At 34.1% G+C, this 17,002-nt stretch overlaps 1 protein-coding gene across 1 annotated transcript in view; it reads left to right on the top strand.

Annotated features, from left to right (window-relative positions):
* Window positions 1-17,002, top strand: part of LOC106457092 (rho guanine nucleotide exchange factor 17-like) — a 90,270-nt gene that overhangs the window by 27,133 nt on the left and 46,135 nt on the right. Inside the window, exon 2 of the mRNA XM_022382908.1 lies at window positions 13,549-13,573. Within this exon, the coding sequence (XP_022238616.1) occupies window positions 13,549-13,573 (25 nt within the window). The remainder of the gene's footprint in view (window positions 1-13,548; window positions 13,574-17,002) is intronic.

Raw genomic sequence — 17,002 nt, 5'->3', positions numbered from 1 at the left:
GACCGTCACATTATAACGCCCCCACGGCTGAAATGGCGAGCATGCTTGGTGGGACGGGGATTCGGACCCTCAGACTGCGAGTCGAGTGCCCTAACCACCTGGCCATGCCGCCCCCCCCCCCACCGGTGTGTCACACTGTCCATAACTAAATGTTAGTTGCGGCCCACCGGTGGGGCATATAGCAACCAACGTGTTAAGAGTGTAATTTTTGTTGAAGGGATTACAGTTTTCTGTCTTTAAAAAGTCTTCAGCCAATCAGACATAAATAGTTCATTAAAAAGAGAAATGATAAAGCATTTTGTGTATGCGTTTCAGTGAGCGAAACGCAGTTTCAAAACTAACTCCTGTAGTCGATCGTTAGTGGTCATTCAATCTGCTTTTGTGATATTAAACTGCACAGTGGTGTATGTGAAATAGTGTTTAGCCTGTTGGTCAAACACACCGCTGTTAATTCGTGTATTGTCTCTCGTTTAATACCAACCCCCAGAAATGAGAATGCGATAATGTGTTTAGTAATAAATGTGTTTATTCACTAGTTATTCTATATTTAAATCTCGCAACTAAAACAATACGAAACTTCAAGTGATAAAAAGATCTAACTTTTCTGTAATATTAAAATAATAAAACAAGATCTCGAATTGTTCTTTCACATGTTTATTTAGATAGAGGCGATTCTTACGAGCACATGTAATAGAGAAAAATAATCCCGGGGGGGGGGGGGTTCTTAAAAACAGAAACTGAATGCAAAGCCTTATGACTCGCGACCCGCTGTGCTAAAACCCCGCCCTTTGGAGCCCGTAGGTACGCTATAACAATGAAGGTCAAGTTTACTGTTCGCTTGGACGAGAATAGCCCAAGAGTTGGCGATGGATGCTGCCTTCCCTTCAGTTTACCAATTCAAAATTAGCAGGTTTTATACTTTTACCGATACAAAACGAAATTACTCCAGCAAGACATCCTTGCCACTAAAAAATGTGTACTGTCCAGTCTCCCGGAATTACAGAAGCTTTACCAAAAATGTGATTTTTGAATCAAATAAAATCTTGAATCTGAGTAAAAAAAAAAAAACTTCAATGAAAATGGAAAATCTTACGTTTTAGCTTTCCAATGCAGAATGTGTATGCGTTTTACTTAGCCCCCCTCAACATTTGTCATAATTATCGTTGTTATAAGTGCCAAGTTAATCTGTAGACTTATGTAACTTGGAGTGGCACTGTGAAATATATGAGATTAGAAGAGTTAGGTAATAGCACGCGCTTAGAAGTAGCCCAAAAATTACGTTTTTTATTTGATGTTAATGTATAAACATGACTGCCCAAAACTGTAAATAATATTTTTTACGCGTTTTATAATGTGCAAGTTCTTTCGCTTAAGCGATAATATTCAGGGTTTATAACACAGAGTTCGAGGTTCGATCCCTGCGCTCGGCATATCAGCGATAAGCCAACTTTGCATCTTTGAGCTTAAGACAAAAGCAAATAAACAATTTACTATAAACAACGTATATTCATTAATCTTAGAAAAAAATAAAATTCATCTGTGATCCAGCAATAGATACTAAACTAAGTTTCTTTTTATACAAATTAATTGAACATTATAAACAAGTGCATAATAAACAAATGTAACATCATAACGTTTATTTTTGTTTTCTCTCTTTTCTAAAGTGATTTCCTGCTTTGTGAATCTACAGCTGGCAATATTGGTTATCTTTTTTATTTATTATTTAATGAACTGAACTGTTAATTGAAAGAAAAAAATTAAAGGATCTTTAATAATTTTGTGATAATAGTGTTTGTTGTTGTTGTTGTTTTGTCACAAAACAGATGCTTTCCGCTTAATTTTGGATATTTTATGTTTCTCTTAGTGCTCTACTTTTCAGTGCGTAGTGATGAACGACTTTATTGCCGCACTTAGCATCAGAATCGGTCATTGACCTCGCCGTTTGTAGTCTACCCAGCAATGACGTAAGGGGCACGTGCATACATGCGGATGTTACATAGATGAAATAATGAGTGTAATGCTTTCCCTTGGATTACTGGATTTTGTTTTATTAGTTAAGAGAAAGCACAACAACAGGATACAAAGTTACAGTACTCGAGTCCTGCTTCTAATCGCACGCCTTTAAGTACATATTAATAGAAAGCAATCAAATTTAAATGTTTTGAGACGTTAAAAATTTTGATGAAGAATTTCTCTACTGATTTTGAAGAGTAAAAATAGTCCTGTTTTTTGTGTGTTTTTTCTCTTTCAACTTATAGTACAATATCAGTATCCTTTTAACAGTACACTTATATTTTATGTAAACCTTTCATGCATAACTGAAATCAATAAAGACGTGATCTGTAATTTCAGTAAATTTGTGGCCTTAGTATATAACATTTTACCCTCGTAACAATATGTTTCCAAGTAGCAATGATTTGGAAGCAAGACTTATTGTGAAATTAGCCTATTCTTCAATTATATAAAGGGTAGTCCGACGTTCAGTACGTTTTTTCTTCCCCTTTAGTAGATGCATAGCTAGGAGTGTTGAGTTACACACAGAAAGATGGTGTAGTAGAAGGCTCTTCTTTTCCCTTCCAATGGTGAGGGTCCGGAGGCCTTCTCCGAAAAAGTTTTGAACTTTAAACCTGAAATGGCGGACTCTGATGGCCTTTTTTTTGCGTATATAACCTACAAAACATTAACCATACAGGCGACACAAACATTGTTTATTGTTATTTATTATGTTAACGTATTACAATAAAAATGATACAACAGTCAATGAAAAAGATATACTAAACAATCCTAGGAACTATCTTTGACAATAAAGTAATATACAAGTGGAAAAATAGTAAAAAAAAATTAAAGTGTAGGAATGTGTGCACCAAAAAGTGAGGAAACAAGGTAGGAATGGCCATGGTGTAATAAAACTTCCTCTGTACAAGGGGGCGTGTCCAACATCCTGTCCATGACAACTTTGTTTATTTTATCTATCCTGTATACAATATACCAGGTGGACTAAACTTATCAAACCTAGTTATTCTTATCATACAATGACTAGAGGTTTCTGTGAATCGAATTACTGAAGACAATACATGTATTGTAAAGTCTGTTTATACGATACCAAGAGAATCAGATGTTCGTGTGGACCCATAACTTGTATATATTTTTTTCTTTACAACTTGTCCCTCCTTTTCCATGGCATGAGAAAGCAACAGGATTTCGTACATTAGCTATATAGGTGTATTAAAATACAAAGATATGAAAATCCTAAAAAGTTCTGTGTATCGATGTTATGGATTCGTTACTGTCTATACAAAAGTAGAAGAATCATAGACACACTTTTGTATGTACCCACAAGTTGTATAATATCATGAACACAGAAAAACGAAGTAGGTATGGACTGGATGTAGGACACGCCCCCTTGTGAGGTTGTACAGAGGAAGTTTTATTACACCATGGCCATTCCTACCTTGTTTCCTCACTTTTTGGTGCACACATTCCTACAGTTTAATTTTTTAAATATTTTGTCCACTTGTTCATGCACTTTTTTCATACAAGGTGACATGACCTTATGTATCATTCATTCATTTGTATATCATCACTGTGGGTGTGCATCATAATATTATGGTATGTGCAAATAATGGTGTATTGTGTGTGTGTAGTGTACATTCTCTTTACTTATGGTAAAGTGAGTGTGCATGTGTGCTGTACATGTGATAGCACACTATAGTGTACAATGCCATTTGGATGGTGTAGTGTGAGTTGTGGTTGTGTACATATACTAAGGTTGATAAATTCGTTAATTAATTTAATTAAATACTTCTCGCTAGCACTAGCACGTGGTCACTGTGCTATTGTTCTATTTGGTACATTTATAACTATGGTAAATCTGTTTGTTACACAGCTAGAATATTTCAACAATGTCAGTCAGTCAGTGAAACTGAGACTCTGTGGTTTTATGAATTTTTGTATCTGTTCTGCTGACTTTCTCAAGTGGTTCTGTGACTTGTAATTTTGTATGTGGTTTGTTTATCACATAAGGGTGTCTCTCAAATACTTTTAAAAATTTACTATTTGGTTGTTAAAGATGTATATCAGTAAATAGTTTGTATTGCATGTTTTGTGTATCCGCTCTATTCCTAATAATATACTAAACACTCCAAAAACTACCTTTGACAGTTAAATAACATATTAAACACTCCTAGGGATTATCTTTGATAGTCAAATAACATACTAAATGCTTCTAGGAACTACCTTTGACAGTTAACTAGCATATTAATTTAAACACTCCTATGAACTATTTTTTACAGTCAAATAACATACTAAACACTCCAAGGAACTATCTTTGACATTCACATAAATTATTAAACACCCCGATGAACCATTTTTGATTCTAAAATAACGTACTAAACACTCCTAGGAACTATTTTTGACAGTCAAATGACATGAAGTGGTCGAAGTATAATATAACTCTTTCCATCAGTTTAGTTACAACACTCCATATACATTCAAATATTCAGTCGCCAATGAACAAATTATACTGATCGCCCAACCTATGTGGTTGGTTGTGAGATGAGTAACAAGTTCGGGTAAGCATGTGTTTTGTTCTGCCAGATCAGGTATTGATATTTCAACCAGAATGGTACTTTATAACGCCCCCACAAACTTAAAAGTGTGAATCGTGTTCAGCACATATCGCATCTCGATCCCTATCCCGCCACGTTAACCGTTGGACCTCATCAAATTCAGATTTTCTTTAATGAATTTAAACACATTATATTTTATTCATAATTACACGGACCTTGTATATGTTTTTAACTTCTATAACTTCAACTGTGGACAGTCTTATGAGCAGCGGATCATTAGTGTACATGAGTGGCTTAGAATTGCTATAGTTATCTCTCAAGGAGTATAAAATAGGATCTTTAAAAAAACTATAAAAAAAATGAATATTTGTCGACGTTGATGGGTTAGTGTATTATGGGGTGTTTCTCCGGCCACCGTGCTTTGATATTTTTACCACTAGGTCAGATATTAGCTTTGTTTGTTCTCTTAAACACAAAGCTATATAAACAACGGTATAGAGCCACGAATTTTAGCGCTATAAGACCTTAAGCTTATTACTGAGCCACGAGGGGATGTTTGCTTAAAACCTAAATATCGTTTTCACTGTGAAACAAAAGAAGCAGTCAGTATAGTCTGTAGCTACACGGGAATTAGGGATTGCAGATATTGTATTTAGTTTGAAAAAAATGCAATGGATACAATACTTGAACTTATATTTTTTAAGATGCCTCTCACACGTACCTTCCAGTGGCTAAGCATTGAGTTTGAGGGGCTAATAACGCTAAAATATGGGGTTCAATCCACACTGCGAGCATAGCACAGATAGCTCATTGTGCTTACACATCACTTTATTTGTTTGTTTTTTAATTTCGTGCAAAAGTACACGAGGGCTATCTGTGCTAGCTGTCCCTGATTTAGCAGTGATAGACTAGAGGGAAGGCGGCTAGTCATCACTACCCACCGCCAACTCTTACAAAAACTATAAAATTCACGTACAACAGCTTATACGAATATAGTATAAGATTTAGAACATCTGCTTGCCGTTTCACAGTATAAAACAAAATAAGATTTAGAACATCTGCTTGCCGTTTCACAGTATAAAACAACATAAGATTTAGAACATCTGCTTGCCGTTTCACAGTATAAAACAACATAAGATTTAGAACATCTGCTTGCCGTTTCACAGTATAAAACAACATAAGATTTAGAACATCTCTTAAATATTTAATCTACATCCAGGTTTAGTTAATTTCACGTGGATGTTTTTCCCGTATTACCAAAGCTGTAGTTTTAACGTTCATTAATAACTCAACCAATACAGAACATTAAGAGATAGATTCATTTTTTTTTAACTTTCAGACAACCCTTATTCATTACATGTGACATGTTAAATACTTGAAATACGAATATCTGTATTTAGCATGCAAGTAAATATCACAAAACCAAAATATATACAGCTAGTAGAAACATCTCGTCAAACTAGTAATAGGTACAGTACTACTAGGTAACAAATATATCGACTGTATGTGGCTGTATTTTTAATTGTTGCAGTATATATCGACTGTATGTGGCTGTATTTTTAATTGTTGCAGTATATATCGACTGTATGTGGCTGTATTTTTAATTGTTGCAGTATATATTCAACACGAAAGATATAAATAGTAAGCACTGTACTACTACCAAGATGTTTGTTTGATTGTTTATTACAGGTGTTTTTATTGTTAATATATACAATAACCAGTCAAACAGATAGTGAAACATTAATTGTTGGAAATACGCAGACTTAATATAACAAACATTCTTAAACTAATGTTCAAAATTGTTTCTTGAACTCTATGGTATCAAATATACTCAAGAACCATGTGGTTAATTTCATCTTCAGTACTCTTCGTGCTTCTTTTAGGTATTTCTACAAAGTGTTGAGAATAACTTAAGGCTGTTGTTGAATATATTTTATTATTTTTCTATTTCCTACTTATAAAGTATTACATGTACGACTGGCTAAATATGTCATGCTACTCTAAAAACTTACTTAAACAACATTGCATCATGTTTTTGTTTTGTTTTTGAATTTCGCACAAAGCTACACGAGAGCTATCTGCGCTAGCCGTCCCTAATTTAGCAGTGTAAGACTAGAAGGAAGGCAGCTAGTCATCACCACCCACCGCCAACTCTTGGGCTACTCTTTTACCAACGAATATTAAGATTGATCGTCACATTATAACGCCCCCCCACAGCTGAAAGGGCGAGCATGTTTGGTAGACGAAGATTCGAACCCGCGACCCTCAGATTGCGAGTCGAGCGCTCTAACACCTGGCCATGCCGGGCCCCAGCAAGAGGAACATAATCTGTAAAATTCGTTGAAGTGCCTATGATTCCAGACATTTCAGACACTCTGTATAATCAAACCAGTAATATCATAGGAACAGGGCTTGTTCTGTTACATTAGAAGCAAAAAAACAAACAACGTTACTTTAAACAGTAATTTGAAAATGAAGAAATGGAGTTTATTTTGATTGTTACGTGAAACATATAGAAAGAATAGATATTGTTTTTATATTATGTTAAAGATATTTGGAAACGTAGGATGTTTTCGATGTGTGATTTGATTGAGTTTTGAACCTTTCGACTAATATTTTCGTGTTTCTTTTTGTTTTTGATTTTTTACTGTTCCACCTGTATTCGGTCAATTGACAATACATAAATGATGGAAATATTATATCGCATAAATTATGGAAATGTTATATTACATAAATGATGGAAATATTATATTGCATAAATTATGGAAATGTTATTTTACATAAATTATGGAAATGTTATGTTAAGAAGATGATTCAGGTCTTGTTCGTTTGTAATTAAGCACAAAGCTACACAATAGGCTATCTGTGCTTTGCCCACCACGGGTATCGAAACACGATTTCTAGCGTTGTAACTCAGCAGACATACCGCTGTGACACTGAGAGGCTGATTCAGGTCTCGTTGCAAGTTTTTCTGAAGTTAACACATTTACTTTTTCTTTGTGTAATCTGGTTCCAAGGAAGCTAACTAAAATCCAAGATTATGTTAATAATGATCGAGAAAGATTCTGTATCTGAATCTTTTTCTTTTTTTTTGCTCTTCATCTTTTGCTCATTTGTATCCAACAAACATCTGATTGAATCTTGTGTTTGTAATCGTAATATGAAACTAAAATTTGTATATCTTCTCGATGGTAATTTCTTTACAGAATACGAACTGCTTGTGACTTAAAAAACCACAAACAAAGAAAAAACAAGAGGTTCATGCATGTAATGAACTACGAATGTTTAATCAGTTTATAGTCATAGTTTGGTGCACGGGAATATGAACACAAACGAATGTAAAACGATTCTACTTCAACATGGAAGAAAACATTCATCATCCATCGTATTTAATAACATATTCATCATCCATCGTATTTAATAACATACTCCTTATGAAAGAAAAAAAAAACACGTGGGATCAATAAAGGTTGTTCAATCGCATTCAAAAAACGCCTGTTAGGACGTATATGTTAGGGTTTTTTCCCCATTAGGTAACCTAAAAATCCGGGGTTACATTCCCCGCGTGGACAGAGCCCATTATGTAGCTTTGCGCTAAATACACCATCCATTTGTTTGGAGGCTATCTGTGCAAGCCGTTCCTAATTTTGACGTGATAGATGATATACTAAAGGGAAGGCAGCTAGTCAACACCACCTACCGCCAACTGGGGCTACTCTTTATCAACGAATAGTGGGATTGACTGTCACATTATAACGCTCCCACAGCTGAAAGGGCAAGCATGTTTCGGTGACGAAATTCAAACCTGCTGTTTGATAGCCGAGTGTTCTAACCGCCAGGTCACTTAAATACTATACTCGTGTAAAAGTTATCGCCTTAATAGGTGTGGCATGTTTTCTTCATGTATGTTCGTTGTTCGATCGTAAGCGGGTGTTGAAAAACATAAACTCAGTAGTCTATATTTAAAAATATAGGCAAAACAACGTTTACATTATACAATACTTTTTAAATTAAAAATGACTACATGTTTCGATAGCTTCCGTTACCATCATCCTGTCACACATAACAATATTCAATAGATCTATCCTCGTACTAAGTCACACACATAACAATATTCAATAGATCTATCCTCGTACTAAGTCACACACATAACAATATTCAATCTTGATGATGGTAACGGAAGCTACTGAAACATGTAGTCATTTATAATTTTAAAAAATCTATTGCGTAATTTAAACGTTGTTTTATGTATATTTTTAAACAAAGTTTATTGCTCAATGGTGTCATATTTATATTTTATATCTCAATAGTCTATTTTACGATCCTGAGCTTTCGGATTTAATACACAGTTCATCAATACGTATAAGTGTATACGTGGTCCAAAAAAGAGCAGGTTTTGTATATTTTAGTGTCAGGTATTTTTAATATTTGTAAACTTAGCAGTGTCGTCAAATCTTTGTCTTGATTATTACAATGAAAATGTAAATTAATTAAAATAAAAAAGTAAAATTGTCAGATTATTACACGATAAATTACAGTTGCAATACTTATAATGAATAAAAAAATAGTTCAGGTTTGTTTGTGTGTGTTTTGCCTCTTAAAGCAAACTGTATGTGTTTAAATTCATCTTTGTAAGACAATAACGCGTGAACGTATAAAAATATAAAAGGAAAGACAAACTCGTAACCTGAACCTGAAGTCTCCCTAAGGTAGTTTATAAAAAAACTTCTTTTGGTTAAATTCCTTACACTTCCAACACGGTTGAAAGAGAGGATTTTATTTGTGCAATTTCTTTTACCCACTTCTGGGTTATCCGCTTTATTATAGCCGTTGATATATTTTTAATCTTGTAAATCAGGTTATGAAACAACAAAGTATTCGTATTAGTAACGAATATATGTTATACTGTTTCATTACGGCGCTTTCTCGTGCTTTAATAAGTTTCATTCGGTGTGCTAGTTTCTAGCACAAAGCTGAAAACGAGTTATCTTTTATTTTACGTTTAGTCATTGTAAAGAACACTAATGATAATAAGTGTGTTTTTTAATTCAGTTATTGTTTCCGCGAGCTTTGTGCCACTTGTTAAAACAGCTAGAGATTTTAACCTCTTCGCGGATTAAATTATTATACCTTAAATCTTAATCTACATTATCAGTACATGTTGAGACACGGATTTATCTTGTATATTGTCTTTTTATGTCAAATATATTAACTATGTGCGTGAATAAGAATTTATTTTGGGTTCCCTCTAAAAAAAATAGCATTTGGATTTATATATACAGATATAGAATAAGTACATTATATTACAATTAATTACTTAGGAAATATAGAGGGAGCATAGAAGTTTGATAATGAATTGTGGAATAAAACTTTTATTATTGGAAGTTTTACATTCAATGCATAAATTCATGAAGTCAATTCACAATTCATTTATTTCTTATATGAAAACTTTTTTTTTTCTCAAACTGTACTGGGTCTGGCGGTTAGGGGGCGCTCGACTCACAATCTGCGAGTCAATGAGTCGCATCAAACCTGACCCTCCCAGACCCCGATAAGGGAAATATTATACTGTCTCGGTGGGTAAGAGGTAAGATTATGGACTTATAACGTAAAAATCCAGGATTTTATCCCCCCCCCTCCCCTATAATGGACATAGCCTGTTGAGTAGCCTTGCACTAAGGAAATACAGATAAGAATACTATGAAGAATACACTACACGTTATAAATATTCATCTGTTGTCGGCTATTATACCACTATGAAGGATACACTACACGTTATAAATATTCATCTGTGTCGTCTGTTATAATACTATGAAGGATACACTACACGTTATAAATATTCATCTGTTGTCGTCTGTTATAATACTATGAAGGATACACTACACGTTATAAATATTCATCTGTTGTCGTCTGTTATAATACTATGAAGGATACACTACACGGTACAAATATTCATCTGTTGTCGTCTATTAAACCACTATGAAGGATACACTACACGTTATAAATATTCATCTGTGTCGTCTGTTATAATACTATGAAGGATACACTACACGGTATAAATATTCATCTGTTGTCGGCTATTAAACCACTATGAAGGATACACTACACGTTATAAATATTCATCTGTTGTCGTCTGTTATATTACTATGAAGGATACACTACACGTTATAATATTCATATGTTGTCTATTATATTACTATGAAGGATACATTACACGTTATAAATATTCATCTGTTGTCGTCTATTATATTACTATGAAGGATACACTACACGGTATAAATATTCATCTGTGTCGTCTATTATATTACTATGAAGGATACGCTACATGGTATAAATATTCATCTGTTGTCGTCTATTATATTACTATGAAGGATACACTACACGCTATAAATATTCATCTGTTGTCGTCTATTATACCACTATGAAGGATACACTACACGGTATAAATATTCATCTGTGTCGTGTATTATACCACTATGAAGGATACACTACACGGTATAAATATTCATCTGCTTGCGAGTCCAACGTATAAACAATCAGTAGTTACAGCTGTCTTCGTTTGTTTGCATTTGCGTATATTAAAATGCTGTACTGACAACTTGTGGACATGAGAAAACTATGTTATATGTAAAAATTAGAAAATAAAACGGAAAAAAAATCAATATCATTGAATAATTACCACAGGTTTGAATAGGTGTAATCATCTTATTATGTAATTTATCAGAATAATTTATATTTGAAAAATAACTTATAAAAAAAAATACATTGTAATTAAATGATTGTGATTGAATACCTTTACTTTAAAGGATTTTATATCCCGTAATCCAAGTATTGCATTAAAATCTAGTAATTAAAATTTATCTAATCACTGGTTTTTCCTCTCTTTAATTCTGATTATTTTTTTTAATGAAAATATATCTTATAAAAATTGTTGTTCATATACTAAAGCAGTTTTTAGCTTGTCTGGCTTGGTTGTTGGTGGGCAATCTGTGTTCTGCCCACCACGTGTATCGAAACCTGATTTTTAGTGTCTTAAGCCTGCAGACTTATCACTAAGCCACTGGGGGGGGGGGGCTTTACCTCGTAACGTGGATAAAAATACCATATTAGCTGTGCCAACAACTTAAAATGAACGATTTATACGGAGGTAAAATAAAAACACCCATATTTTTCCTCTAACTTTAATGGCAATAAAAGATTATTCAATTGTAATTAGCATTAATGGAATTTTTATTTAATACTCAAATCTTCCATTCGCATGAGCTCTAGAATAAACCTTGTTGTAATATTTCAACTAGCCACTAGATGGTGCTGCGGATAGTTTTTTCAACTTGATTTCTCAAACTGTTAGATAACTTGTTTAATATTGATCATGGCTGCTGTTCCAACGAGAAGAAACTGTTCAAGTTAATTGTGAAAAATCTAAGATTTGTAAAAGTTACATTTTATTGATGTTTATTGGCTAGTTTGGCTACTTTAAAAACAAATGTGTGAGTAGAATTACTTATTATAAAAAAAAGGCAGCGAAATAAATAGCGCGTTATAAACAAGAAAAAACTGTAACTTGCTAAGCGATCGATATGATTCACTGCTTAACGTATCTGGTTGTTTAGATCATCTTGTAGAAGACAGCGTGATTTTTTAGCCTTGTTCTTAACGGATTGACCAGTCCTAGTTTTGGCGAACCTGAAAAACTAGAAATAAGTTTGCCAGGTGTTGGAAAACTGAGGAAAAAGTGTCTTAAGGTTTATATCCCAAAGAAAATAGGTGTATACGTGGAATAATAAAATGTAAAACATGAAAGATGATCACGAACATTATTGTCTCTGAAATGTCACGGGAAATGTTTGGTTATATCGCTTGAACTATAACTGTTCTGTAATGAACTGTCAACAATAGTTTGCATGTATAAAAGTAATGCATATGATATTGTTGATATGGCAAAAAAACTGTTCGTTGTTAGCACAAATCTACTCAACGGGCTATCTGTGCTGTGCCAACTATGGATATGAAAAACAGGTTTTTAGTGTTATAACCCCTAGACTTATCGCTGAAGTACGGGGGAGGGAGGGATGGTGAAAAAGCAAGCATGCGAATTGAAATAAAAGTATATAGTGTTTTTGAAGCTTCTAGATAAGATTATACTTGATTGCATTATTTATAGGCGAATTTCCACTTCGAATAATATATTTCTATTTAACACGTTATTTAGCCATAGCATATTTATTACGTATTCAGTAATATAAATATTGTTAATATATTTGTAACACTATACATTCAAAGATTTCTAGATTTCTATTTTAATGAAGGTTTGTTAGCATATATATGTGTGTATGTGTGTTGTAGAATCCTTCAGCAATTTACTTATGTAAAATTAACTTGTCACGTGACATGCCAGGCGATTGCTAGAATCTTACAAATCCAGAGTTGTAATAAAATTATGTTTAATCCGTAAGATGTAAAAGCACGGTTCTTTCGAACTTCATAGGAGCATGATTTTCGTTGTAAGGAGTGTCATTACTATAGACCTGTCTATGAAGAGTGGGAACTAAAAGAGAATTATTCTATAAAAACTGGCCGCCAACTGTAGATGTCGGAGCAAGGGAAAACGAGATTGAATAGTATTGTAAGATGTAACAGTCCTCTCTGTTTAAGTGGTGCTGGGAAAAACAACAACAAAACTTTTAACAATCCTTGCCTTGTTGCAACAATAGCTGGAGTTGTGCAATGGTGTGGGGAAGCTTGTGGCAGAGGTTTAAGTTATCTGATTCACCCAGAAGAACAAATTACATCAGCGAATCTGATCATTACTGCCGATTGTTTTCACCTCACAACGTCGAATTCCTTTCTCTCTGTTCTACTTTCTCCAGGACAATAATAGAATAATCCACCACGCTATTGTTTTGTTCAGGGTTTGTTTTAAAAGCACGAGGTTCATCCTTCTTGGTCAGCATAATCACTGGGTCTCGATATGATTGAGCATCATTGGTATAAACTTGGGCATTGTATACATTACCAATAATTGTGAACCAATGGCATTAGATGTTCCTTGATGTCATAGGTTTCAGTCAAATAATACATCTTCCGTTATTTAGTGGGGTCGGCGCCACCTCGAGTTCAGTGTTATCACGGTGAAGGTTATCGAACCCGACATTATGTTGTAGCATTGTTATCATTTTTATAAATGGCTACTGTGCATATACGTATTAAATGAAACATCTTATCAAAGATAATATAATTAAATATATCACAAGTATAGTGCAGCTAGCTCCCAAGTAGCTTTTCGTGAAATCCAACGAAACAATTATTATATCAAGGTTAAAACATTTGTTAAATAAGGCGTAATATGTATCAATTAAACCATTCAGGTAGAAACATGAACGTTTATTGAGGAGTCGTCTTTTGTCAAAAATAAACACGTTAAGTACAAATAACATTTAATTAAGTAACTTAAAAAATCTTTAGAAGTTCACTTTGCAATGTATCTGATAACATATTAAAATGAGACTCACTGAGATTCGAATCTGTGGCTTCGTAGAAGAACGACAGATTTTTATTTTAGCAAATTGACTTGTTGGAAAGGAAAGCATTGTGAAGCTCTATTATTTCTCCAAGCATCAGCATGTATGGACAACACTGTATCAAAATGTTTTGAAATATTGCTCTAATTTGACTCGAAATCCCTTGCACCGGTGCGGTGCTGTTTTCAATCGGCTAGTCACGTGATCTTGTAAGTCTTGAACAAAGATCGCCAGTAAAAGCTACAAATGGAGTTAGTGTGTGTGGAAAGTCCAGCCGGCTTGTGCTTACTTTACAAAATATCAAGAATAATACTGGAAGAACTTTAATTTAGACACAGGGGTGTACAAAAATAGCCCATTCTTCCATACATGGTGCTCGTCAAGTGTTGCTGTTAGTATGTTTTAGTTTAATATCAGCTATAGTTTAAATATGTGTATAGGAAGTGGACTAAAGGCTTGGGAAGGGACACATGGTGGGGGTATACATATGAAATATACAATGCTTTAGTGTTAGAATACAACAGTTAAGGGACAAAAGAGGTAAGACAGGCGAATAATTTACTGCTTGCATCTTGAATACACCATACAGTGTTGTCGCTCTAGCATTTTACATCTGCCAGAGTATAACGAAATACCTGACTTACCCTTAAACGTATCACAGCAATCGAAGTGTGGACAAAATACTAACTACCGTCTCTTCCGCTTTGTCTCGACGTTAATTCAAGAGGTTTTGAGGTTACAGTTATAACGTTTTGTACAAAGGTATTTGTTTTATCTGTTAATGTGAGTACGTTAAGATCAACCGTTACAAACTTCAGTTAGTAAATAGGAAACAGTTAGGGTTAAGGTAATCAAGCCTGACTTGTGGATCTTTTTTTAGGGGGGAGGACTTTCTATAAGAGATAGATTTTGGTTTCAGGACTGTAAATTTCAAGACCTACACCGTTGGTTTGAATGCTGTTAAATTAACCTCCTTAAACAACATAATGTACACGTTTTAAAAATACTTTTATCGAATTAAGTATTGGTAGATTATTAAGCGTTTAATCAGATCGGTTTGCAAAATTGAACTTTGAGAAAATGTACATTTCTTAGACATTCCAGTAATGGTGTTTTTGTTTTAAAATTGAAACGTAGAAAAGTTGGCTGTACCATTAGATTATTAAGCTTTGATGTTCGTTTGATAAATATGCAGGAAGTTGAAAATAAAAATGTAAAAGTGTATTATGTACTATATAACTTTGTAGATAATATCAAAAACGAAAACAGTATTGGCCTTATCTTAAGGTTCAGAATAAACCGAATCATATATATATATATATACACACACTCACTTTCTATCTCTCTCTAAACAAAACGGTTAAATAAGATTCGGAATTTATGAATTATGAAACCTTTTCTTATCAAATTAATAAAGATATAAAAAAAAACTAAGTCAACACATCTTATAACAAGTTTTAACTATTATAACGCGAGAGAAAAGGGCCTCGACACGATGAGTCGTCCCCAGCAGTACTCAAGTTTTAGGCCCGGCATAGCCAGGTGGTTAGGGTGCTCGACTCGCATTCTGAGGGTCGCGGGTTCGAATCCCCGTCCCACCAAACATGCTCGCCCTTTCAGCCGTGGGGGCGTTATAATGTGCCGGTCAATCCCACTATTCGTTGTTAAAAGAGTAGCCCAAGAGTTGGCGGTGGGTGGTAATGACTAGCTGCCTTCCCTCTAGTCTTACACTGCTAAATTAGGGACGGCTAGCGCAGATAGCCCTTGTGTAGCTTTGCGCGAAATTCAAAAACAAAAAACAAACAAACTCAAGTTTTAAGTATTATAACGTGAGAGAAAAGGGCGTCGACGTGACGAGTCGTCCGCAGCAGTACTCAATACTTGCAAAGTCTCGCAAACATTTTGAGGAATGATTTGAGTCTCAAATAATAACATTTTATTATTGTAATTAATGTTGTTTGAATAGGAAAACAAGTTTAGGTGCTGAATAATGGGGCATCCCTGGTTTGAAAGGTAACATACCCAGGTGAGGCTGGTACTGAGGCGGAAATAGTCTGTGTGTAAAACGTGAAGAAACAGAATTAAACTGTTTTAAGAACAAAAACACACGTTAGAAGTTCTTGTCCTCCGAGTGAAGCAGTTAGTTAATCATAAAAACACACACACACGCAGTTCATCTTATCAAATGAATTTAGTTAGTAATTATTCTATTTTTTTCTATTCTTAACACTTGAATAATGCATAGCAGAGTTGAATTGGTTAACAAACAGGTTGATGTCAGCTTCATTAAACTCTTCGTATCCGAGATTGTAACAATTTAATTTATAACCTTGGAAAAATACTTGTAATTAATTCAAACACTTCAGAAATAAATACACAATGGAGACATCGTACGGTTTAATTAGTGTTTTGTACGATACGTTCTATGATAATTAGTTTCGGGAAGGTTGCGGGTACGTGTTGACCTTTGTAATTATACCTTTTCATGGGTTTGTATATTAAAATCGTTGGTATTTTCTGTATTGAGGTGCTACACATCTAATCCTTGTAGATATGTATTTCCTTTTTCTGAAGATGCCAAGTTAACTAAGTTGTTGGTGAGCCTGAGATTGGACCAGTGATTATTACCAACTATATACATGTATATGTTCGTGGAGATGCCGACCTGAAAAACTAGATAGTGGAAAAAAAACACTCTATTATTTCTTTCCACGCATATTTGTCAATGGAAAAGGGTATGAAAATAGCAAAACTTAAAACTAATGTAGAATTAATTACCTTAGTTGTAACGAATAGCTGATGAAGTTTTTCATAGTAGTGAATATAACATAGAAGTTATTACATACAATATAATGGAAAATAGAAGTTATTACATACAATATAATGGAAAATAGAAGTTATTACATGCAATAT

This window comes from Limulus polyphemus, unplaced genomic scaffold (genome assembly GCF_000517525.1).
Source record: "Limulus polyphemus unplaced genomic scaffold, Limulus_polyphemus-2.1.2 Scaffold291, whole genome shotgun sequence".
In the NCBI taxonomy this organism is placed as follows: domain Eukaryota; kingdom Metazoa; phylum Arthropoda; class Merostomata; order Xiphosura; family Limulidae; genus Limulus; species Limulus polyphemus.
Note: the sequence above shows the minus strand (reverse complement) of the source record. Positions and strands in the feature narration are given on the sequence as shown.